At 44.3% G+C, this 26,643-nt stretch overlaps 1 protein-coding gene across 2 annotated transcripts in view; it reads left to right on the top strand.

Moving 5' to 3' along the window:
- The window catches only part of upb1 (ureidopropionase, beta), a 125,771-nt gene that overhangs the window by 33,029 nt on the left and 66,099 nt on the right, over positions 1 to 26,643 (top strand). For both annotated transcript variants that reach the window (XM_080208603.1, XM_080208602.1), the window contains exon 4: positions 1,108 to 1,202. In XM_080208603.1, coding sequence (XP_080064729.1) covers positions 1,108 to 1,202 — 95 coding nt within the window. The remainder of the gene's footprint in view (positions 1 to 1,107; positions 1,203 to 26,643) is intronic.

Below are 26,643 nucleotides of genomic sequence, written 5' to 3'. Positions count from 1 at the left end.
CTGCAGAAGGCAGAGAGTGGTTGTGGATGGGTCTTTTTCTGCATGGAGGTCGGTCACCAGTGGAGTGCCCCAGGGATCTGTTCTTGGACCCTTGCTGTTTGTCATTTTCATAAACGACCTGGATGAGGAAGTGGAGGGATGGGTTAGTAAGTTCGCCGACGATACGAAGGTTGGTGGTGTTGTGGATAGTCTGGAGGGATGTCAGAAGTTACAGCGAGACATAGATCGGATGCAAGACTGGGCGGAGAAGTGGCAGATGGACTTCAACGTGGATAGATGTGTAGTGGTCCATTTTGGCAGGACCAATGGGATGAACGAGTACAATATCTAGGGTAGGAGTCTTAGCTGTGTTGAGGAGCAGAAGGATCTTGGGGTCCAGGTCCATAGGACTCTTAAATCAGCCTCGCAGGTGGAGGATGTGGTCAAGAAGGCATATGGTGTACTGGCCTTCGTTAATCAAGGGATTGAGTTTAGGAGTCAGGAGGTAATGCTGCAACTTTATAAGACCCTTGTCAGACCCCACTTGGAGTACTGTGCGCAGTTCTGGTCACCTCACTACAGGAAGGATGTGGAAGCTATTGAGAGGGTGCAGAGGAGATTTACAAGGATGTTGCCTGGATTGGGAGGCATGCCTTTCTGAAGGTAGGTTGAGGGAGCTAGGTCTCTTCTCCCTGGAGAGACGAAGGTTGAGAGGTGACCTGATAGAGCTTTATAAAATGTTGAGAGGAATAGATAGGGTGGATTCTCAGAGGCTATTTCCCCAGGCTGAAATGGTCACTACGAGAGGACACAGGTTTAAGGTGCTGGGGAGCAGGTACAGAGGAGATGTCAGGGGTAAGTTTTTCAACCAGAGGGTGGTGAGTGAGTGGAATTGGCTGCCATTGGTGCTGGTAGAGGCAAACTCGCTGGGGTCTTTTAAAAGACTTCTGGATGAGTATATGGGATTGGGAGTTACAGATAGTTCTATGGCCTGGTAGTTATGGATGTGATCGACGCAACTTGTGAGCCGAAGGGCCTGTTTGTGCTGTAGTGTTCTATGTTCTATATTTGGACCAGTGCTCAGTCGTAATTCTTTGCTGGAAATCATTGCAGTGTTTCTTTTTGTAGCTATGCCCTTTGCCTTCTGCACCAGAGAAAAGTTGCCGTGGACAGAGTTTGCTGAATCTGCAGAGGATGGTCCAACCACTCGATTTTGCCAAGAGGTGAGTGGTTTCCTCAAATTACTGAGAAGTATTTACAAAATTATGCTGTATAAATGCAGTATATGCAAATTAATAGTGAAATGTCCCAAGGTATTTAACGAGCAATATCAATAACAGTGATTTTGCAATTGAGTTGCTGAAGGAGATACCCGGACAGGTGACTATATACTTGTTTGAGAAGGTAGATTTTGAAAATAGAGGGGAGTCTGAGAGGATTCCAGCGCTTGGAGCCAAACTACCTGAAAGCCACCAATGATGGAGTGATTAAAACCAGGAGTTACAGAAGACCAGAATTAGAGGAGTGCGATATTGGAAATTCCAGAGATAGGGAGAGGCAAGGCCATGGAAGGATTTGAAAAGAATGATGAGGAATTTAAAATTGAGACATTATCGGATAGAGAGCTGCTGTAGGTCAGTGAGGGTGATGGCTGAATGAGATTTGAGGTGAGGTAAGATACAAGCAGGTAAGCTCAGGTTTACGCAGAGTGGAAGACAGGAGGCTGGCCAGGCGCAGGTTGGAATAGAGGCAAGGATGAAGGTTTCGGTAACAGATGAGCTGAGATGGGGTCAGAATCGGGCAGTGTTGTCGAGACGGAAGTAGGCAGTCTTAGCGCTGATACAGATCTGTGGCTGAAAACTCATCTCGGGGTCAACTCCACACTTGGATGGGATCTTTCATAGCTTAGGGACAATTGCCAGTGATCAAAATGGTGGGCAGGAAATGGAGGTCCTGCTGAGGCCCAAAGATAATGTCTTCCCAATCTGTTATTCTTAATGATGGTTACATGGTTTTACTGCTTGGATAGTGTCCATAGGAATGTTGTTGTCATTTTCTTTTGGCCCTGCCAAATAAGTAAAACTTTTAGACTACTGAATGTCTTTATAAGCACATGCCCTGTTGTCCAAGAAAGGGATGCTGGCTGACTCTGTGCTTCTGCACATTTTAATCGGCTCTGAGTGAATTACTCTTGAGTAAACTTACCAAAGTACAATGACAATACCTATGGTACCAAATTTCCAATTTGCTTGTAATAATGTTGTTCTACTGTGCCAGGGAAGTACAAATCAGGAGCTGGGGTATTCATTTTTTAAATGTTTTTTCACACACATTTCATTCCCTTTGGTGAATATTGCGGAGGTGGTAGAAGGATTCCTGGGATGATGATCAGCTCGTTGAATTACATCATGAACACTCCTTCCATGGCCAACACGTCCTGATGTGGGATTTCTGGCTCAGAGGTGGGGACACTACCACTGCGGCACTCAGGGACTAAAGGATCAGAAATATAGATCTGACATCTGGGTGTGGTTAAATATATAGCATGACACTTACTCTGATCTGTTACAGAGTAATTCATTTCCCATAACATTACTCGTGAGACGTCAGCACAAGTGATCTCTCCGGCTTGTGGCTGTTGCGTTGTTGGTTTGCCTGCATTTTCCAGGTCCGGCTGTATTGCAAAGGAAGTGCTCACCCTGATGACTGGGAGTAGCTAGTTTGTACAGAAGTCTTGAAGTCAACAGCAGCTGTCCTGTTAATGTGGTGTACATGGACTTCCAGAAGGCCTTTGATAAAGTGCCACATAAAAGACAGAAGAAAGTGAAGAGCTCATGGAATGAAAGATCAGTGACAACATGCTTAGGAATTTGGCTGATAGTGACAGGAAACAGAGAGTAGTGGTAAAGTGTTGTCTCTCAGAATAGAGGAAAGCATATAGTGGCATTCTCTGGAATCAGTACTGGGACCACTGCTTTCCTTGATCTAATTTAACAAGTTAGATTTGAGTGAACAAGGGCACAGTTCCAAAATTTGCAGATGGCACAAAACGTGGAAGTGTTATGAGCTGTGAGGAGAATAGTGATAAATCTCAGAGAGGATATAGTCAGACTAGTGGAATGTCCACCAGCAGATGAGATATAATGCAGAGAAGTGTGAATTAATGCATTTTGTTAGGGAGAGCAAGGGGAGACGATATAGAACAAGGGATACAATTCTAAAAGGAGTGCAGTAAACAGAGATCTGGAGTATGTGCACAGATTGTTGAAGGTGACTGAGCAGATTGAGAGAATGATTAAAGGCATTCAGGATCCTAATCTTTAAAACTCGAGGCATGGGCCAGAGCCTTTGCAACAAAGGGAGTCTCCAGTTTATCTGAAATGGCACTGGAGGCGTGATTCTGGAAGTCTGCCTTGAATCTGGCACCTACATTTTTGCAAGAGGAGAAAACTGGGGGCAGGTTATACTTTGTGTGGAGGCAGCTGTCTCTGTGTAGGCAGGCCCAGTCCCATTAACATCCCTCACTGCAGAATGAAAACCTGACCATTTGGACATTTTCTCCCGAGTGGGGTTTGAGGAACTGGCAATTTTCTCGACACAGGTTTGAGAGTTCAGGTGATTATGTACAAAGCAAGGAGGTCATGGTGAACCTTATTTCTGACACAGCTACAATCCTGGCATCCACCTGTCAGTGTGGAAGATTATCCAGGTATGTCCTATGCACAAGAAACAGGACAAATCCAACCTGGCCAATTACTGCCCACTCAGCGTATTCTCAATCATCAGTAAAGTGACGGATGGGATCATCAACATTGCTATCGAGAAGCCCCTGCTCACGATCAAACTCCTGACCTCATCACAGCCTTGGTTTAAACATGGGCAAAATATCTGAATTCTAGAGGTGAGAGTGAGTGCCCTTTGACCGAGTGTGGCATCAAGCAGCTCTAGCAAAACCGGAGTCCACGGAAATCAGGGGGAAAACTCTGTGCTGGTTGGAGTCATGTGGACAGCACAGTAGCGCTGCTGCTCAGCGCCAGGGACCCAGGTTCAATTCAGACCTCGGGTCACTGTCTATGTGGAGTTTGAACATTCTCCCCATATCTGTGTGGGTTTCCTCCATGTGCTCCGGTTTCCTCCCGCAGTCCAAAGATGTGCGGGTTAGTTTGATTGACCTAGTGTCAGGGGGATTAGCAGGGTAAGTATGTGGGCTTGCTGGGATGTGGCCAATACAGACTCAATGGGTTAAGTGGCCGCCTTCAGTATTGTAGGGACTCGATGATAAGGTGAGAAGTGAGGATGCCCGCTGATTGTTCAATGTTCAGTACTATCCTCAGATACTGAAGCAGTCCATGTCAAAATGCAACAATGATATGGAGATGCCGGCGTTGGACTGAGGTAAAACACAAAGAAATCCCACAACACCAGTTTAAAGTCCCAGCCGCCTGACAAAGGGACAGGCTGTCCTGAAAGCTTGCGGCGTTTGCTACAAGTAAACCTGTTTGGACTTTAAACTGGTGTTGTGGGATTTCTTTGTGTAAATGCAACAAGACGTGGGCAATATCCAGGCTTGGGCTGACAAGTAGCAGATAACATTCGTACCAACCAAGTGCCAGGCAGTGACCATCTCCAGCAAGAGAGAATATCACCATCTTCCTTTCAATATTCAGTGGCATTACCATCGCTGAATTCCCCACTATCAACATCATGAGGGTTACCATTGTCCAGAAACTGAACTGAGCTAACCATATAAATACTGTGTGGCTAGCAATTCTGCAACAAGTACTCACTTCCTGACTCTCCAAAGCATGCTACAACGTACAAGTCAAAAGTATAATGGAATACTTTTCACCTGCTGGATGAGTGCAGTTCCAACAACATTCAAGAAGCTTGGCACTATCTAAGACAAAGCTGCCCACTTGATTGCTACCCTTTCCACAAACATTCAACCCCTCTACCACCGACAGCATTACAGCCATGTATAACCATCTACAAGATGCACTGCAGGGACTCACCGAGGTTCCCAAGATGCTGCCAGACCTGCTGAGATTTTCCAGCACTTTCTCTTAAGGTTCCCTAGACACCATTTTCCAAACCCATGACCACTGCCATATAGAAGGACGAGAGCAGCAGATATCTGGGAATACCAGCATCTGGAAGTACCCATCCAAGTCATTCACCAACCTGACTTGGAAATATATTGGCCATTCCTTCACTGTCACTGTGTTTAAATCTTGGAGTTCCCTCTCTAACAGTACAGTGGTTATACCTACAACTCAGGGACTGCAACAGTTCAAAAAGGCAGCTCAGCACCACCTTCTCAAGGGCAGCTAGGTATGGGCAACAAATGCTGGTCTAGCCAATGACACCTACATCTTGTAAATGAATTAAAAAAACATTAGTTCGGCCTAAACGGGAGTACTGAGCCCAATTCTGGGCACCACACTTTCGAAAGGATGTGAAGGCTTTAAAGAGAGTGCAGGAAAGGTTTACAATGTGGCTCAGAGGGATGAGGGACTTCAGTTATGTGGCTCTATTAGAAAATCTGGGACTGTTCTTTTTGGAGGAATGAAGATTAGGAGAAGTTTGGATTGAGGTGCTCAAAATCACGAGGGGTCTAGGACAGAATAGAAAGGGAAAATCTGTTCCCATTGGTGGAAGGGCTGAGAACTAGGGACGCAGATTTAAGGTAATTGGTGAAAGAACCGAAAGCAGGGAAAGCTATTTTACAGATTCAGTGGTTAGGATTGAGTATGGTGGAGGCAGGTTCAATCGTGGCTTTCAGAATGGAATTGGAAAAGCAGAGCACCTGAAGAGAGAGAAATTGCAAGAATACAATATAAAGGTGGGGTAATGGCACTGGCTGAACTGTTTATGCTGAGAACTAGTGTGTGTGTTCGACTGACAGAACCCTGGGTTCCCCACTGTATCCTCTGGTCAGAAAAGCAACTATTCACACCACACTCTGTTTCCTGTCACTGAGCCAACTTTGTACCCGTGCTACCACTGTCCTTTTTATTCCATGGGCTTTAACTTTGCTGATGAGCCCATTATTTGGCACTTTATTTAAAGCCATTTGTAGGTCTATATATACCACTTCAAATCCCCATCACCCTCACCAGCCCGCTCTGTCCCTCAGTACCCTCAGATACATATCATTTAGTCCTGCTGACTTATCTCGTAAGTAGTGACAGCCTTTCTAATTGCCACCTCTATCAATTTTTAGTCCATCCCATGTCTCAACACCACCTGTTTCACTGTCACTTTGGCAGTATCTTCTTCCTTGGTAAGACGGATGCAAAGTACGCATTAGTACTTTAGCCATCCCCTCGACTAAATGCATAGATCCCCTTTTTGGTCCCCTAATTGGGCCCACTCCTCTGACACTTACTACTTTTTATATGCCGATGGAAGTCTCTTGGATTCTCATTTATATTAACTGCCAGCCTCTATTCATATTCTCTCTTTGTTTCTGTTATTTCCTTTTATCATTTCCTATCCTGAGCTTTCTAAATTCATCCTTGTTCAGGATCTGGAATCCAGACTCTTATCTTCCTCTCTCAGCCTGATGTAGAGCTAACGATAAGGACTGGAGATTGAAACTGGCCTCTGCTGATGTTTTTGGCTCCATGCCACAACACATGGTACATGTTCCAATTTGAGCTTCGTGATTTGATGGATATTTAGTGCCGATTCCATAACAATTGCTCTGGGAACAAATTGTAATTTAGCAGTCATTTAAACTTTTGTGCATTTCGGCGAATCGTTCCCATCAGTATTTTCATTTATTTTCAATTCTGCCTACTCTAATAATGCACTGGGTCATGACTGCCAGAGAGGAAACGGTTTGGGGAGCTCATTTGTCTCTCTGAAAGTCTTTTCTCTCATGCGTGGAGTTAGATTTTACCTGACTTGATATTTCTCATTGCTGAGAGGTAAAGAAACCAGAACCACTCTGTCAAATGTTGAAGGTGTTAGTTCCATCGTTGCGGTGTTTGATTTTATCATATTGAGAAATTGAGGGGTTTTGATAGATGAAATCAGGAGGGTCAGTAACCAGAGGGCCCACATTTACAAAAATAGTTTTTTTAAAATCTGCTGGGCAGCGAGGAAGAGAAATGGCTTCACACAGGCAACGTGCTACAGGAAATCTGAACAAAAAATATTGCAAATATTCAGCAGGTGGGTCTGGGACACTGCCTGAGCTGCTAAATGTTGGCAATGTTTTCTGTTTATGATTTATCCACAAGCTGTACAGAATCACGTCCCCTACAGAGAGGGACAGCAGCAAGGAGTGACTGGGAAAATGTATGGACGGGTCCGACCAGGGTCTTCCAGCTAGTTGAAGCACGTTTCTGCTGGAAACAGGTTCTCCAAACTGACAGTCTAACAAACCTTGAGACACAAGGTGGATTTTGTTTCTAAAGGAGTTGATTAAAATAACAGATGACATTCTCAAGGAACATGCATTAACTCTCAGGTCTGGTGCATATCTCTGCATTATACTGAAAACACCACCCGAGGCAGTCTCCTCAGGAATTCAGCTGCCCTGAAACCTTGCAACACTTGCAGGATCCTTTTGCGGTGGTCATAAGGACTTCCTATTTCTAAACACACTGACTGCTCTGAAGCAGCATAAATAACCATATAGGTACAAAGCAGGACGGACTGTAGCTGAGGGAATCCTGCCCTGGAGGTGAAGCTATCCGGGCTCTGGACAGCGAGAAACTGTTCCCCTTGGTGGAAAGGATTTGAGTAATTAGCAAAATAAATAATAGCAACTTGAGGGGAAAAAAGGTTTTTCTGCAGCAACTGGCTTGGGTCTGGAATGCACTGACAGTGTGGTAGAGGCAGATTCAATTGAAGCATTCCAAAGATTATTATCTGAAAAGGAAGAATGGACAGGGCTATGGGAAGGTGGGGGGAGTGCCTCAAGGACCCTGTTGGTGGGCCAGGACACAGATGTAGAATCTGCTCCTGATGCAGTCACACAGTAAACATGATTTGATGCTGGCAAAACCCACTCTGTGTGGAGTGCTTTCTCTGGTTAGCCTGCCTGGGTGGGGGCAAATGAGTTGTAGGATTTGTAAAGTGACAGCAGCTCCTTGAAGGCTGCCAGAGGTTGAGGGAAGGCTGAGGGAGCAAGCTCAACAATAACAAGAAGGATTCTTGCACTGGCCTCAGCACTTGGTGGGCATGTTGCCTGATCACCCCCCTGCCCCACCAGGTATGCCAGGCAAGTGCCAGGTATGAAGCCTTGATGCCCGGGATAGCAATAGGAAGCCACATGAGGATGGTCATATGAGGGCAGTCAATGACGGCCTGGATACGGGGGAAGCCGGCAATAGCTACAAAGCCTCTGGCACTCTCAACCTGGCTGGCCTTGTCTGTTCCATATTGAATGGATGCCATCGTGACCTGTCTGAAGACAGCATCAGGAACAAGCTTGACGCAACTGTGGATAGCAGTTTGGAACACACAGATTCTCCACTGACCCCTGAGAAGAACTGAAAGTGTAGAAGTTGAGGGCCACTGTGACCATCAGAGCCGCAGCATTGGGTGGCCACCCAGATGGTTGAAGCCCAATTATCTGCCCAATTATCTAACCCAGCCCAATTATCTGCCACGTGATGATGACACACTCCCTGGGGAGACGGAACCTCCTTCGACACTGGACCTTAGATACACTGAGATGGCGGAGCATTGCCTGGACACTCTGGCTGCTGTGGATCCTTCTGCCTTGAACTCCCTGCTGGCCCTGAAAAATGTGTTGGCCATGTGACAACCACAAAATCTCACAGGCAGCGTAAAATCAATGTCAATAAGGTCTTTACTGGCCTTAATTGGCCATTTAATTGTGGGCAGGTGCAGCACCGACTCCTACATGCACCCACTGATGGTATTACACACACGCGTGGTGACATTGAGACATACATACAATGGCCGCCTGCATGATTTCATGGAAGTTCAGGTCGAGCCTGTGTCGATTTCACTCATATATAAAATTCTGGCCTAGTTTAATTGCTCCTTCCGAGAGCCAGTACTGACATGATGGGCCAAACAGTTCTCATTCAGCACTGATGGATTCTAATGTAGAGAGCAAATTGCAAAGGGAACCAAACTTGAACAGGGTAAGTAAAGGAATAGGTACAGTGAACTCAGTATTGCAAAAGTCAGTGGATCGAGTGATCATATGCTTAGAACTGGTGATTTGGAATTTGACCATTACAAAATGTTACTTGAGAAACATCCGGAGTAACTTTCTGGGCTTGACTGTAGAGATTGAATCTGGGCCAGGGAGAACTGGGAATCAAATCTGATGGGCCAAATGGCCAGTTATCATATCTTGACTTTCTGTAAAGCTTCTTGTGCAAGAACTCAGCGGCCCTATTACATTGTTTTTTTCTGATATTAAAAACTCTTCTGTCGTATTCCATCCCAGCTGCAGTTATCAGTCTTTACCAACAACAGCTCATGCTCACCCTGATTTGCTTTCTCATGTCGCCAACCTTTGTTAATGCTCCTTCCAAAGACTTTAACCACTCTGATTTAAACCTAAATCACAACATTTGAAAGTAGGTGCGTATTTTTCAATCGTACATTTCAGCTATTTTGAAAAGGTGCATTGGCCGGTCTCCAAAGCAGCACTATTTATTTTCTCCTCTCCCCAACAGAACATCTTGTGAATTTTGTTCTTAACATCCTGTCTGACGTTCCACATCAAAAACCAAAGTGACAACATCAGTTTATGGGAAATCAGACAGCCTCGGTGTGTTTGGAGCAGTTCACATTCCATTATTTGGACATCCTCTGATATCTGACAGGAAAGTGATAAAATGTGAATTGAAGTCCGTCCAAAGAAAGTAGTAATGAAAGAAAAATCAGGTTAGCTGTACCAAAGCAACAGATGTTATTAATAATGAATCCCTTTTGGCAGCCATGAAATAACCTTGATTTAAGAGTGCTTAGTTTCACAGTAGTGGTATATTATGTTGAAGTAGTTATATGGAAATGCGTGTCCTTAAATTGATAGTTTTGAGGTAGATGCTGATTGAAATAGAAACTAAACTGTAAAGTGAACAGAGCAAGTAAAGGTAGAAATAAAACTGACCTCCTCAGTTTGTAAAGAAACAAAACAAACAAGTTTGGAAACCAAAATGTCTGGCAAATTGAAGCTGTTTGAAAGGTATAAAAGGACACAGATCAGTCCAAGCTGAGCAGTAGCAGGTGATCAGTCTCGTGGTGCCGAATAGGCACGTTGGGGATGCTGGACTCCGCATCGAGGAGCTGAGAGTAAGTTGTTGCAGCTGTTTCTGTTACTGGAAGAGAACATTGGCGAGTTTACCCCTTCCAGACCAAGTTGAGCGGTTTCTGCAGATGTGTGCCATTTTGTGATAAAGACCCCAGGTCGTACGCTGCTGTCAGCAAGTGAATCAGACTAATCCCCAGCAGGGGAGGAACTTAAACTCATCATGTGGAAGACAAAGTTGGAAGAAATTTGTGACTGGGTGTGATCACCAAAATCTGAGTGGACTGTTTGAGCCAATTTGTAATACCTGTTTTTAAGTTTTATCAGCCATTTAAGGTGCAATTTAAAGGTTTACATTTGACCATTGATTACCTGTTAGACCATAAGAAATAGGAACAGGAATAGGTCATTCAGCCCCTTGAACCTGCTCCACCATTCAATAGGATCATGGCTGATCCAACATTCCTAACATCCACTTTCCTGCCCTTTCCCCCATAATCCTTACTGATCAAAAATCTATCTCAGCCTTAAATAAGCATAAGGTCTCTGCCCCTACTGCTCTGTGGCAAGGAGTTCCAAAAACTCTCAACCCTTCAGAGAAGAAATTCCTCCTCATTCAGTCTTAAATTGGCACCTCTTTATTCTGAGACTATGCCATCTGGTGCTAGACTCTAAAGGGAAACATCCTCTCAGCATTTATTTACCCTTTAGAATCCAGTATGTTTAAATGAGATCACCTTTCAGTCTTATAAATTCCAATGAATAGTGTTCCAACCTGTTGAACCTTTCCTCATAGACAATCCCTCCATACCAGGGATCATCTGAATGAACCTTCTCTGAATCCTCTCCAATTAAATAATAGCTTCCCTTATATAAGGGGCACAAAACTGCTCTCAGTACTCTAGTTGTGGACTCACCATTACCTGGTACAGTTGCAGTAAGACCCCCATGAAATAAGGGCCAACATTCCATTAGCCTTCCTGATTACCTGCTGGACCTGTGTGCTAGCTTCCTATGTTTCCTGCACAATTACCCCAAGTCCCTTTATGTTGCTGCTTTCTGCAGTTTTTCCCCATTTAAATAAGGCTGTTCTTTGTTCCCTTTCCAAGATGAACAACTTCACATTTTCCCATTTTATACTCCATTTGCCACCTTTTTGCCCAGTTACTTAACCTATCATTATCTCTTTGTAAACTGTTTGTATCCCTTTCATAACTTGCCTTTCCACATATTTTTGTGTCATCTAAAAATTTGGCTGCAGTACATTCGCTTCCTTCCTCCAAGCCATTAATATATTGTAAACAGCATTGATCTTTGTGGAACCCCATTGGTTACAGGTCACCAGCCTGAAAAAGAACCCCTTATCCCCACTCACTGTTTCCTGCCCGTTAGCCAATTCTCTATCCATGCCAATATACTACCTCCAACACCATGGGCTCTTATAATGTTTGTAAGGTACTTTATCGAACGCCTTCTGGAAGTCCAAATATAATACCTACTGGTTCCCCTCAATCCACTCTGGTTGAGACTTCCTTGAAAAACTCAACCATGCCGACTGCTTGATTAGATTATGATTTTCTAAATGTGCTGCTATTACTCCCTTAATCATTTATTCCAACATTTTTCCAGCAATAGATGTTCAGCTAATCTGCCTATACTTACTGTTTATATGCCTCTCTTTTTTGCATAGAGGTGTTACAGTCTTCCAATCCTCCAGTACTTGTCCAGAGTCCAAAGATTTTTGGAAAATTGTAACAAATGCGTCCACTATCTCTGTAGTTACTTCTTTAAGGATCCTAGGGTGCACACTATCAGGGCCAGGGGACCATTAGTTTGTCTAATACTGTTTCTAGTGATGGTGCTAGCACTGAATTTCTCTCCCCCCTGTATTCTTTAGTAATAATGGAATGTTTGAAGTATCTTCCACCGTAAAGACAGATGTAAAATATCTGTTTAACTCCTCTGCCATCGATAGTTGTGGTAGTTTTTTTGTATTTGTTCATGAGATGCAGGCGTCACTGGCTGGCCAGCTTTTACTGCCCATCTTTAATTGCCCTTGAGACGGTGGTGGTGAGCTACCGCCTTGAACTGCTGCAGCCCTTGTGGAGTAGGTGCACTCAAAGTGCTGTTAGGGAGGGAATTCCAGGATCTTGACCCAGCGACAGTGAAGGGACAGTGGTATATTTCGAAGTCAGGATGAAGTGCCAATTATTGGGCAGTTTTGTCCTGGATTGCGTTGAGTTTCTTGAGTGTTGTTGGAGCTGCACCCATCCAGGCAAGTGGAGAGAATTCCATCACATTCCTGACTTGTACCTTGTAGATAGTGGACAGGCTTTGGGGAGCCAGGAGGTGAGTTACTTCCGCAGTATTCCCAGCCTCTGACCTGCCCTTGTAGCCACAGTGTTTATATGGCTAGTCTAGTTCAGTTTCTAGTCAGTGGTAACCTCCCCCCTCAGTGTGTTGACAGTGAAGGGGCATTCAGTGCTGGTAATGCCATTGAACGTCAAGGGGAATAGGTTAGATTCTCTTGTTGGAGATGGTCATTGCCTGGCACTTGTTTGGTATGAATGTTACTTTCCACTTATCTGCCCAAGCCTAGACATTGCCCAGGTCTTGCCAAATATAGAAACCTTTGTTATTTTAAACAAAACATTATTGGTCCCTAGCTGGATCTTAACAAAAACCTGAGCCTAGTCTAGCATGACTGTATTGATATAGAGGCATACAGCATAGAAAGAGGCCCTTTGGCCCATTTATCTCTGTGCCAGCCATCATGCACCTATCTACTCTAATCCCATTATGACCCCTTCAGCTATGTAATGCTCTGATTTCCTATTGAATGGAAGTCGGGGATCTAATCAGTCACATACACAGGCGCTCAGTGCCCTTCAGCTGAATCCCACATTGCAGCATGAGAGTCGCATTGGATTTGATTCTCTGGAAGTTTTCCATTGAGCTTCCACACACACTACTTGAGTTGTTATTCAGACTCCTCTGCTCACTCATTCCCCTGGCTGTCTCAAATAATGGGTAGAATTTATATCAACATGAAGATTCTGAAAGCATTCTGGAAATTGAGAATGATCATGAGATTGAAAGCAATGGGTAGATTATCACTAGTGAAACAGTCAGTGTGGACAAGAGGGATAGCCACTTCCACTGGAGTGATTAGTGATCCTCAGAGGGTTTCTGTGACAAGTAGCTGATGTGTAGCACTGGTTTAACACCTGGACAGCAAGTTAAAATCAACTACCTTTTCGCCCAATTTTCACAGAGTGGGTTTTATCATTTCTTTCTGTGGCTGAAGGGAAGCCATTGAAAGGAACTCTGTTCTCTCGCTGTCTCGTTTTAGAACATAGAACATTACAGCGCAGTACAGGCCCTTCGGCCCTCGATGTTGCGCCAACCAGTGGAACCAATCTAATGACCCTCTAACCTAAACTATTCCAATGTTATCCATGTGCCTATCCACTGACCATTTGAACACCCTTAAGAACATAAGAACATAAGAAATAGGAGCAGGAGTAGGCCATCTAGCCCTTCGAGCCTGCCCCGCCATTCAATAAGATCATGGCTGATCTGTCGTGGCTCAGTTCCACTTTCCGGCCCTCTCCCCATAACCCTTAATCCCCTCTCTTATCAAAAACCCATCAACCCGCTTCTTGAAAATATTTAGCGAGGCAGCCTCCACCACTTCAACGGGCAGAGAATTCCAGAGATTCACCACCCTTTGAGTGAAGAAGTTCCTCCTCAACTCCGTTCTAAAACGCCCCCCCTTTATCTTAAGGCTGTGCCCCCTAGTCCTACTGTCTTTTTTGAGCGGGAAGAGTCTCTCCACCTCTATCCTATCCATCCCATTCATCATCTTATACGTCTCAATGAGATCTCCCCTCATTCTTCTAAACTCCAACGAGTACAAGCCTAGTTCATTCAGCCTCTCCTCATAGCTCAACCCCCTCAACTCCGGTATCAGCCTAGTAAACCTCCTCTGCACTCCCTCCAAGGCCAAAATATCTTTGCGCAGGTGCGGCGCCCAAAACTGCACACTGGCGAGTCCACAACTGCTGCAGGCAGGGCATTCCACGCCCTTACTACCCTCTGAATAAAGAACCTACCTCTGACATCCGTCCTATAATTACCACCCCTTAATTTAAAGCTATGTCCCCTCATGTTAGCCAACACCATCCGAGGAAAAAGGCTCTCACTGTCCAACCCTATCTAACCCTCTGATCATCTTGTATGCCTCAATTAGGTTACCTTTTAACCTTCTTCTCTCTAACAAAAATAACCTCAAGTCCCTCAGCCTTTCCTCATAAGACCTTCCCACCATACCAGGCAACATCCTGGTAAACCTCCTCTGCACCCTTTCCAATGCCTCCACATCTCTCTTATAATATGGCGACCAGAACTGTACGCAATACTCCAAGTGCGGCCGCACCAGAGTTTGGTACAGTTGCAACATGATCTCACGGCTCCGAAATTCAATCCCTCTACCAATAAAAGCTAACACACCGTACGCCTTCTTATCAACCTTATCAACCTGGGTGCCAACTTTCAGGGATCTATGCACATGCACACCGAGATCTCTCTGCTCGTCAACACTACTAAGAGTCCTTCCATTAGCCCTATATTCTGTACTCCTGTTATTCTTACCAAAGTGAATCACCTCACACTTTTCTGCATTAAACTCCATCTGCCACCTCAGCCCAGCTCTGCAGCTTATCTATGTCCCTCTGCAAACTGTAACATCCATCCTCACTGTCTACAACTCCTCCGACTTTGTCGTCAGCAAATTTACTAATCCATCCTTCTACACCCTCATCTAGGTCATTTATAAAAATGACAAACGGCAGTGGCCCCAAAACAGATCCTTGAGGCACACCACTTGTAACTGAACTCCAGGTTGAATATTTCCCATCAACCACCACCCTCTGTCTTCTATCAGCTAGCCAATTCCTGATCCAAACTGCTAAATCACCCTCAATCCCATGCATCTGCATTTTCTGCTGTAGCCTACCATGGGGAACCTTATCAAACACTTTGCTAAAATCCATATACACCACGTCAACTGCCTTACCTTTATCCACCTCTTTGGTCACCTTTTCAAAGAACTCGATAAGGTTTGTGAGGCACGACCTACCCTTCACAAAACCGTGTTGACTATCCCTAATCAATTTATTTCCCTCTAGATGATTATAAATCCTGTTTCTTATAATTCTTTCCAAAACTTTGCCCACAACAGAAGTAAGGCTCACTGGTCTATAATTCCCAGGATGGTCTCTACTCCCCTTCTGAACATTTGCTATCCTCCAGTCTTCTGGCACTATACCTGTAGCCAATGATGACATGAAGATCAAAGCCAAAGGCTCTGCAATCTCCTCCCTAGCCTCCCAGAGAATTCTAGAGTAAATCCCATCCGGCCCAGGGGACTTATCTATTTCCATACTCTCAAGAATTGCTAACACCATACTCTCAATGAGTATGAGAAGTTTTATCTCACATTACTCACAGCAGTCTGTGTAACTTCATTCCCACCTCATTTCTTTTCTATCATAGACAAAGCAATGAAGCCGTTTACTATTCTAGGAGCTTCAATTTTCCTCTTGAGTTCTAGACCAACCAACCTAAAGAGCAGAGTCTAACTGATGAGACCCGGGTTCAAATTGGATAAATCAAATATAATGTTACAAAGTGGCTTATTCTGTAACAAGTCCATTCCAGAGTTTTCATCGGCAAATAAATATAACCATCATTTTTGTGGATTCCCTTTCCGCAAGCCCCGATTTGCACTAAATGGCAGTTTCATTACAGCAGTCATTATTTTGTCATTTTTGGACATCTAAACACATCGAAATTGTCTGTTTCAACAAATTCCTTAAAATGAAACTAGCATTTCTCTTGTATCTTTTCCAGCAGTTAGTGCTTCACACAGACACTGAGTTATTTGAAGGACAGTGACTGTGGTACAGTTGGTTTGAGTGCATTCAGACCTTGTAAATGAATAGTGACATGATCAGTTTCTGGGCTTTGGGAGTAATTGGAGTCATTTTTTAGAAAAGTGAGAACTTTTTCCTTCCCTGTTCATTCCCATGATAAACCATATAACCGCCTTCATTCTGCTAATTGAAACTTTCTGCTTGGCTTGTTGGCAGTACTTCTCTCTGAATAGGAAAGTCATGGTTTTAGTGTGTCACAGTGCATCATTTGATTGCACAACCTAGCTGGTGTTCTAAGTGTTAGAGGTGTCACCCTGCAGGTGGGTTGTTTGACTGAGGTGTGCCTGCCTGTTGTAGTACCCGAATGGATGCCAAACAGGCTGTACCAATATTTGATGGGCTTTCCACATCCTGTCAATGTTCATCCTCACCTAACACCAGCGTAAATGGGAATAACATTGTTGCCACCAACAAAAGCAATTCCCTTCAGATCTACAGGCAACCGTAACAAAGAAATGACATGAAGGCACCTAGGTTTAACTTGAGCAGCAGACATTCACAGAACAGAACTTGTTTTTCCAAAGAGAAAAGAACTGAGAGATGGGAAAGAGCATGAGACGTATTGAGAGGGGGAATGAGCGAGACGAGAGGAAGGATTGAGGTAGACAAAGTAAAGAGATGCAAGAGAGATTTAAAAAAAAGATTGGATGAATGGAGAAAAGGAACACATAGCGAGGGAATGAAAGTGAAAGATCCAAAGAGGGAGATCAGATGGAGACATACAGAGAGTGAGGGAATTAAATCTTAATCCGGGTCATAACACAAACAACATTTATCAACAATCACATGAAGCAAGGTTTCAAAATTCCTTGCATGACTTATAGATAGAATGTCCGGATACCTCCATCATCATCCCTGGGTATGTCCTAAACCACACGCTAAAGAGGCCAAACAGAGGTGGCAGCACAGTGATATACAATTAAGAGCAACCACCAGAATCCTCAGCACTGACCCTGGACCTCATGAGACCTCATGGTGTCAGGTCAAACATGGAGGAGGAAACCCATTTCCCCCCTCTCAGCCGATGAACCATACTCCTCTATGTTAAGCATCATTTGGAGGAAGCACTGAGGGTTGCAAGGATGCAGAATGTACACTGGGTGTGTCCAACACAAGTGTGACTCAGTGCACCACTATCGGCCAAGTTGTCTAAAGGACGTAGCTGCTAGACTGGGTCTGTAACAGTGGGGAAAGGAACCAGCTTCACCCTCACTAATCTCCCTGTCTCAGATACATCTGTCCATGGTAGTATTGGTAAGCGTGACCAGACTGTGTAGATGAAGTCCTTTCTTCACACTGAGCGTACTCTCCATCATGTTGTGTGACACTACCACAACACTGAATGGAATAGATTTGGAACAGATCTAGCAACTTAAAACTGGATATCCATGAAGCACTGTGAAACATCATCAACAACAGAATCGCGTTCAACCACCGTAACTTTGTATCCTGCCACTTTCCTCACTCTGCCACCCTGGTTCCATGAGGAGTGTAGGAGAGCACGTCAGGAGCAGTATCAGGCGTACCTAAAACTGAAATACTAATGTACTGGAACTACATCGCAGGACTGCCTGTATGCCATGAAAGCAGCATGTGATAGGCTGAATTCAGCAATCCCACAACCATCAGAAAAATTCAAAGCTTTCCATCCAGCGATGAACGATGGTGCCCAATTAAACAGTTAACCAGAGGAGAGCCACCATGACCATTCCCCATCCTCAATGATGGTGAACCTCGCATATAGCATATTCTGTGAGGGCCTGATGGGTTGACAAATGCACATGGGATACAGATCATTTAATAAAGTAGGTTCAAAGTTGCTTCAGTTGTAGGAAACAGAGGTGAGGACAGAAGGGTGAGTGACTGGAAGCTAGTGTCCAGTGGTGTAAAAGAAGGGCCTGTTAGTAGGGTGGTGAAGAAGGCAGATGGGAAACTTGCCTTTAACAACCGAGGCATAGATTACAAAAGCAGGGAAGTCGTGCGAGAGTTGTATCAAACTTTGATGAGGCCACAGCTAGAGTACCGTGTGCAGTTCTGGTTATCATTGGGAAGGATGTGACCTTCCCCTCAATCAGATGTGCAAACATATCATTGATTTGAAAAACAACTTTTAGACGTTGTGCACATGGTTGACCCGAAATTGCACGAGGAAATGTCAGGCTCTACAAGGATAGTGCAGTGCTGCCTGGGCCAATCATTGGGAGAACTGCAGTATCCTCCAGAGCATGTCTTACTTACTGTTGGTGTCTCCTGCACACTGCACAATGTGGCTGTGTTAAAGAGGGAAGCCACTGGAGCATGAAGATAGCAAGGCTGCTCCGCACGCTACAGAGGACAACTCAAGTGATGACTCTGAGGAGCTGAAGGAGACCCAAGGTGAGTATGTGGATGCAGAAGTGAGGAACCTTTTGGGAGGTAGGGAGGCCTGCATTCTCTGTTCTTTAGCTCGGCATACAGGGCATAGCTTGAAAATGAGGGAAAAGGTGGCGGCACCCTAATGAGTGTTCTTGACGAGGCCATCCCCTCGTCTTTATGTCAAGTTACTGCCTCTGAAATAAAGATTTTAGCCCTTCCCCAAGTCATTGGCCACTCCCATTCCCAGCACCTATAAAAACATAAAGCACGTTCAGGACATGACATATCACAACATTTTTATTTGGTGACAGTGTAAACACAATTTAAACGGAGTACATGCTTGATCACCCATGACAATCCCTCTTGTGTTCACAGTACTTTGAACTTCCACTTGAGAGTGCTGGACCTTGCTGCCCCCTCCTTCCTGGCAGCAATATTGGAGGCAGCCTGTCGGCCCTGATGACTTTGGCAGCCATCCTCTGGCTGGTACTGACTCGGAGGGAACTTCCGGCATCATGGCTGGACACTCCACAGGTGTCACAGTGTCATCAGATACCATGGGCAGTGACGGGCGGAGGAACCACTGCCCTCGTCTGGAGAACCCTGAGAGGGGATTTGGCTTGAACCTCCGTGCCCACCATTGATGAGCTGGCGCTAACAGCGACTCAGTGCCTCATTTATCTCTCACATTACCAGTGTCTGAGTTTCATATCCAAGCACAGCCTCAGAAAGCTCTGATTCTGTCCCTGAAGATGCCTCTCCATGAGAGCTCCTGGGCAGAGTAGTGCTCACATTCCACATGGTTTCCCCCAATGCAGAGCCCATGGCCCCATACCCTCTGGGATCTCCGCCAGATCCTCATGGGCAATCCAGTGGGTGTCTATCCTGATGGATGACTCCAGAGGGTCATTCCTGCTTCAGATTCAGCATGATCTCCAGCAGTCCACTCATTACTGGCACCCTGGGCACTCTCTGCCTCCACCAGCTCCACATGCCAGTGTGATGTGACCTCACCTCGGTGCACTACCCATTTGATCAACGCACTATTGCCTGCTGACGCAGCTGTATCTGTGCTGATATTTGGTTCAGAGGATGTGATGTGGATGCAGCTGTCCGTAGCTTCTCGGGTATCAAGGGGTGGAATTTCTCAAAGTGACTACGTGCACGACAATATCTAGATACAGTGGGCAGTTACCTCACTGGGGCATTGTGATTGGGCGAGCAATGGGGAGCTTCTCATTACAGATGGCAGGGACCTACATTTCTTGCACATTTCCCCAGTATCTCCCCTATTCACTGAGTTCTTGCTACCCTCCAAGGCGCTGCATTTCCACAACCAGTGAACCTTGTTCACGCCCCATGCCCGGGATTTCCATTTCAAACTCCGGTGTATCAGCAAATTGGCCATCCTTTGGTTTGTGTGCATGCCAGCCTCTCCTTTCCTGTTTAGATAAAAGTGCATTCATTAGTCCGCCTTCCACCTACAACATCATACCAGCCTAGACCACCTCCCCAGGAGGCACAGGCTGTGGTGCATATCAGATTTAACAGCCTTCTATTCACCCAAGGCAAGTGGCCATATCTCCCAGGTTTGACCAGGAACGCCATTTGGCACTCTGCATCTCACACCCGAGTACCACAAAGAATGTGGTCCAATGTCAAGTCACCCTGCCGGAGCACAGAAGATCATTGAACCTTTGGCAGCAGTAATGGATCCATGTGTGATACACAACATTGTGCCCGCTCACCAGGGCAGCCACCAGGCCTCCTTTGTCTGGTGCAGTAACCTCCTCTTGCCATTCTGCAGCATGAGGATGTCATGCCAGGCACTCAATGCCCTCATAAAATTGCGCAGGGGCAGAGTACCCATTGTTCCCATTGTTATTGCCCACCTGTCTGCCATATTCAGCAGGTGCTGAGGCCACTACTCCTCTGAAACAGTAAGTCTGCACATCTCTCGTGGACAACTGAGTCTCCTCAGTGACTCCTGTCAGTCTTCAGTCTGTGCTCTTTATAGATCCCTCTCTGGGTCACCATTGGACCTGGCACCCATCAAGCTCCCACCCCACTGACAAATCTGTACCAATGTCAGGGTGCGTGAAATCATATCCTGGATCTGATTGCGTGGGCAGTGTATTATGATGTGGAGGTTGACCTTTTAAGAAGTAACACCAAAGAGGAATACCTCGCATCTTAATTTGCTAGAAGTGTGTGGGAAGGTGTGAACTGTCCTTCAGTCATGTTTAGTGGGTTACAGAAATACCTGACACTCACTTTAAAATGAACACTTAACAATTTATTTATTTAACTATCTGGGAACTTTAACTAAACAATTAACATACTGAATCACATAAGATTCCAGTGGAATGCTGTTCAAGTAAATACAATATCCATTCATTAACCTAAAAAATATATAATAATAGAATTCAGTCATTTTCAAAAATACAACCAGGAATCTTTTGGCATTCCTCTATTGATTCCTCTGTCTGTAAGTTCTTACTAATTTGGTACCTTTTGCTAGTTAGATGGTTCATTCTCTTAAGAGATATATGAAGTGGCAGAGTTGAGAGCTGCTCTCTCCCTCTCGAGGCTTGAGAGATGGCAGTCCTTCAGTTGCTGTCTTGATTTTCTGTTGCTCTGCTGATTTTGCCCCCTGGACTCTCTTTTATACCTCTAATGGCCTATCAATTTTCCTACAATAGGATTGGGCTGATGGCAGCACTATCAAATTCAAATTTTATAGGTAGCTGAGTGCCCGTTTTAAATTGATTGGGCCAAATTCAAAAAAATAGCTTGTCTTGTCAAGACAACTGCTTGACTTTTTGATACAAATGGTTAATTTGGACTCTGTATGTACTTTGCCTTTTAAACCTCCAAGCACTGAAGCAAAACATCAGCTTTTAAAGAACACTGTAACATTTTTTCCCTCTAGGATTTTTACAATTTTTTACACCTTTACCAGCATCAAATTCCAATTTCACAAATTCAACTTCACAAGAAATGAATATCACATCCGCTTCTGGGCCCACTGATCAGGGACTCGCTGTGTTAGCAAGATTCAGGCCCATGTCAAGTATTTTATTGAAAAACTCTAATCAGTATCTTATTCTTAAAAAAAAGCCACAAGAGAAATCAGCAGCACCTGGGAGAATGTGTTTGTAATCTCCATTCTGCTTTCTAGGGCATGGTGGCACAGTGGTTAGCACTGCTGCCTCACAGCAGCAAGGACCCGGGTTCAATTCCGGCCTTGGGTCGCTGTCTGTGTGGAGGGTGCACGTTCTCCCTGTGTCTGCATGAGTTTCCTCTGGGTGCAGGTTAGGTGGATTGGCCATGCTAAATTGCCCTTTAGTGTCCAAAGATGTGTAGGTTTGGTGATTAGTGGGGTAGATATGTGGGGTTACAGGGATAGGGTCGGGGAGAGGGCCTGGGTGCAATGCTCTATCAGAGACTTGGTGCAGGCTCGATGGGCTGAATGGCTTCTTCTGCACTGTAGGGATTCAATGATTCTCATTTTGTAATGAGGTAAATATTTTAATAAATGATGTATTGCGAAGGGAAAATAGCAATTATGATGCCAATCATGTTTAGTTGAAACCTTCTGATTAATTATAACCTTTGGTACAAATATTTCAGTAAACAATCCATTACTTACCAGATGGTTACCAATTATATTTCCCTGATATTAATGCAACAGCTGCAGGAATAACCCGGTGTCCATGAAATTGAACCTGGATGGAATAGATTAGGTTACGACGATAACTTAGCTCATAATTAGAGCAATTATTTGGGATGAATAAACAGGAGAATATAACATTTGTTTGTGTGCAATCATTCGGGTGTTGAAATGAACTTCGTACTGCCAGTCCTCTCACTGCAGCACTTTGTCAGATATATTTTAGGTGAATAGTTTGGGCTGTAGGTAAGATTACCTGGTGACTTTTTCAAAGCTTCATACGAGTTGGCTTTTCCTACATTTTAACAGAAGCTTCAAAAAATACTTCATTGCTTGTAGAAGGTTGTGTATGGCACTGGATAATTGCAAACAATCTATTATTGTCCACGAGTCTCAGTTATGAAGTGTACGAGAATGGAAGGAGAGTCTCATCCTGCCTGCACATATTGCATTGAAAGTCAGACATTGCAGGAGGGGGAGCTGTCTTGTGTTCCAGCACTTGGTGTCAGATCCAACAACATTGCAGCTTCAAACTCACTCAGGTGTGCTGCCATTGTGAACTGCCAGTGACTATGTCTTCCCAGTTGTTGAGGTTAATCTTGCAAGATTTAAGTTCTTCTTCAGTATGTCTTTGAAGCATTTCACCTGCCCCACTTCTGTTGTAATTCCCAGACTGCAGATAGACAGCTTTGGGAGTCCATAATTAGATGTGTGAACAATGTGTCCAGATCAACACAGCTATACTCAATTGCATTTTTTGTTTATGGGACGTGAGTGTTGCTGGCTGGCCAACATTTATTGCCCATCTGTAGTTGCACGAGGGCATTTAAGAGCTGGACATTGCTGTGGTTCTGGAGTCACGTAGGCCAGACCAGATAAGGGCAGCAGATTTGCTTCCCTAAAGGACATTAGTGAACCAGATGGGTTTTTCTGACAATTGACAACGATTTCATGGTCATCAGTAGATTCTTAATTCCAGATACTTTTCATTGAATTCAAATTTGACTTGATTTATTGTCAAGTGTTAACATATAGTGAAAAGTATTTTTTTTTGCGTGCTATAGAGACAAAGGATACCGTACATAGAGAAGGAAAGGGGAGAGTATAGAATGTAGTGTTAGAGTCATAGCTAGGCTAGAGAAATATCAACTTAATGCAGGGTAGGTCCATTCAAAGTCTAAAAGCAGTAAGGAAGAAGTTGCTGTTGAGTTGGTTGGTACTTTTGTACCTTTTTCATGATGGAAGAAGGTGGAAGAGAGAATATCCGGGGTGGGGTCCTTGATTATGCTGGCTGTTTTTCCGAGGCAGTGGGAAGTGAACATGGAATCAGTGGGTGGGAGGCAGGTTTGAGTGATAGACTGGGCTTCGTTCACGACCTTTTGTAGTTTCTTGCGGTCTTGGACAGAGCTGTGATATAACCGGAAAGAATGCTCTCTATGGTGCATTGATAAAAGCTGATGAGCGTTGTAGCTGATGTCAAATTTCCTTCGTCTTCTGTGAAAGCAGAGGCATTGGTGGGTTTTCTTAATTTTCGCGTCGGCACTAGGACAGGTTGTTGGTGACCCGGGCACCATCTGCCGTGGCGTGATTCAAACCTGGGTCCCCAGAACATTACCGGAGTTTCTGGATTAATAAGTCTAGCAATGATACCATTAAGTCATTGCCTTCCCATGAACTCAAAGTTTTACGATGCGGAAAGAGACCCTTCTGTCCATCATGTCTGTGCTGGCCATCAAGCACCTATCTATTCTAATCCCATTTTCCAGCACTTGGCCCATAGCGCTGTATACTCTGACATTTCAAATTCTCATCTAGATGCTACTTAAATGTTATGAGGGTTTCCATATGTGAGTGGAAATGGCTAAGTTGCTTGATGTGACTGCAGCTGCATATCCATGAGCACAGTTCCATACGTTGAGGGCAACTGTTTGATCCACAGTGGCTTTTGTGGACAGACTGATGCTGCCAGAATTTTGGCTTGTTTGCCAGTGACAGAGCGAGCCCTGCCAGCCTGGTGATAGTCATAGAGGTTTACAGCATAGAAACAAGCCCTTTGGCCCAACTTGTTCATGCCGCCCTTTTTCTTTTAAAACCCCTAAACTAATCCCAATTGCCCGCATTTGGCCCATATCCCTCTATACCCATCGTACCCATGTAACTATCTAGATGCTTCTTAAAAGATAAAATTGTACCTGCCTCCACTGCTACGTCTGGCAGCTTGTTCCAGACACTGTCCATCCTCTGTGTGAAAAAATTGCCCCTCTGAACATTTTTGTATCTCTTCCCTCTCATCTTTAATCTATGCCCTCTAGTTTTCGACTCTCTTACCTTTAGGAAAAGATATTGACTATCTAACTTGTCTATGTCCCTCATTTTATAGACCTCTATAAGGTCGCCCCTTAGCCTCCTACACTCCAGAGAAACAAGTCCCAGTCTGTCCAGTCTTTTTTAATAACTCAATCCATCAAGTTCCGGTAGCATCCTAGTAAAACTTTTCTGCACTCTTTCTAGTTTAATAATATCCTTTCTATAATAGGGTGATCAGAATTGCACACAGTATTCCAAGTGTGGCCTTACCAATGTCTTGTACAACTTCAACAAGACTTCCCAACTCCTGTATTCAATGTTCTGATCGATGAAACCAAGCATGCCGAATGCCTTCTTCACCACTCTGTCCACCTGTGACTCCACTTTCAAGGAGCTATGAACCTGTACCCCTAGATCTGTTTGTTCTGTAACTCTCCCCAATGCCCTACCATTAATTGAGTAAGTCCTGCCCTGCATCACCTCACATTTGTCTAAATTAAACTCCATCTGCCATTCGTCAGCCTGCTGGCCCAATTGATCAAGATCCTGCTGCAATTCCTCACTGTCCACTGTGCCACCAATCTTGGTGTCATCTGCAAACTTACTAACCATGCCTCCTATATTCTCATCCAAATCATTTATATTAATGACAAATAACAATGGGCTCTGCACTGATCCTTGAGGCACACCGCTGGTCACAGGCCTCCAATTTGAAAAACAACTCTCTACAACCATCCTCGCCAATTTTGTAACCATTTAGATATCTAACCCTGGATCCCGTGAGATTTAATTTTATGCAACAACCCACCATGTGGTACCTTGTCAAAGGCCTTGCTAAAGCCCTCGTCTACCTTCTTGGTTACCCCTTCAAAAAACTCAGTTAAATTTGTGAGACATGATTTTCCACTCACAAAGCCATGTTGACTGTCCCTAATCTGTCCTTTCATCTCTAAATGCCTGTAGGTTCTGTCTCTCAAAATACCTTCCAACAATTTACCTACCACAGATGTGAGACTCACTGGCCAGTAGTTCCCAGGCTTTTCCCTGCAGCCCTTTTTAAATAAAGACATAACATTTGCCACTTTCCAATCATCAGGCACCTCACCATTCACTATTGATGATTCAAGTATCTCCGCTAGGTGACCTGCAATTTCTTCCCTAGCCTCCCACAATGTCCTGGGATACACTTCATCAGGTCCCTGGGATTTATCTACCTTGATGTGCTTTAAGACTTCCAGCATTTCCTTCTCTATAATATGTACACTCCTCAAGACATAACTGTTTATTTCCCCAAGTTCCTTAACATCCATGTTTTTCTCAACAGTAAATACTGATGAGAAATATTCATTTAGGATCTTACTGTTTATAATATTATGCTATGAGCGAGTGTTGCCAAAGTCTAACATCACTTTATACTCCTTGGGATAAATGGGCAATTCCAGATTTGCTGCACATATCCCATTCATCTGAAATATATTACTTTCTAAAAGTAATGAGATCCGTAAGGTGAAATATGATCCACCACAACATTGTGAGATGATAAAACTTGATTATCTCTCAATCTTCTGGGTTCTCAATAGTTAAGCAGTGAGGGATAGGATACTTAATTCAGCTTTTATTTGCAAGGGTACATATTGCATATTGTGCATTTTTAAATAGTACAGCCATCTATCAGAGATTTATATTGGACTCAAAACATTAGCTCTTGTTTCTCACATCACAGATTCCGCCAGATGCTCGGCTGATTTTTCCAGCACTTTGTTTTATATTTTGGCCCTCTTTTTCAGACTGCCTTTGTTTATTTAAGCAAAGCTGAATCCCCAGTGAACACCTTCCACTGAAATATAATTAACAGCCAATTCATGTTCATTAACATTTGCTGCCTTGGGCTGTCAACAGAAACTACAAAAGAAGAGCTGGGTGAAGTTCCCAGGTCTCTGAGGGGAAGGTGCCCAAATTTGAATGTGTCTTTAAACAGACAAACTCTCCCTCGATGCCAACCAAACAAAGGAGGTAGTCATCGATTTCAGAAAGCATAGTGGAGGGCACGCCCCTGTCTATATCAATGGGGATAAAGTAGAAATGGG

Source organism: Carcharhinus amblyrhynchos, chromosome 20 (genome assembly GCF_965287045.1).
Source record: "Carcharhinus amblyrhynchos chromosome 20, sCarAmb.v2.hapA, whole genome shotgun sequence".
Lineage (NCBI taxonomy): Eukaryota > Metazoa > Chordata > Chondrichthyes > Carcharhiniformes > Carcharhinidae > Carcharhinus > Carcharhinus amblyrhynchos.
Note: the sequence above shows the minus strand (reverse complement) of the source record. Positions and strands in the feature narration are given on the sequence as shown.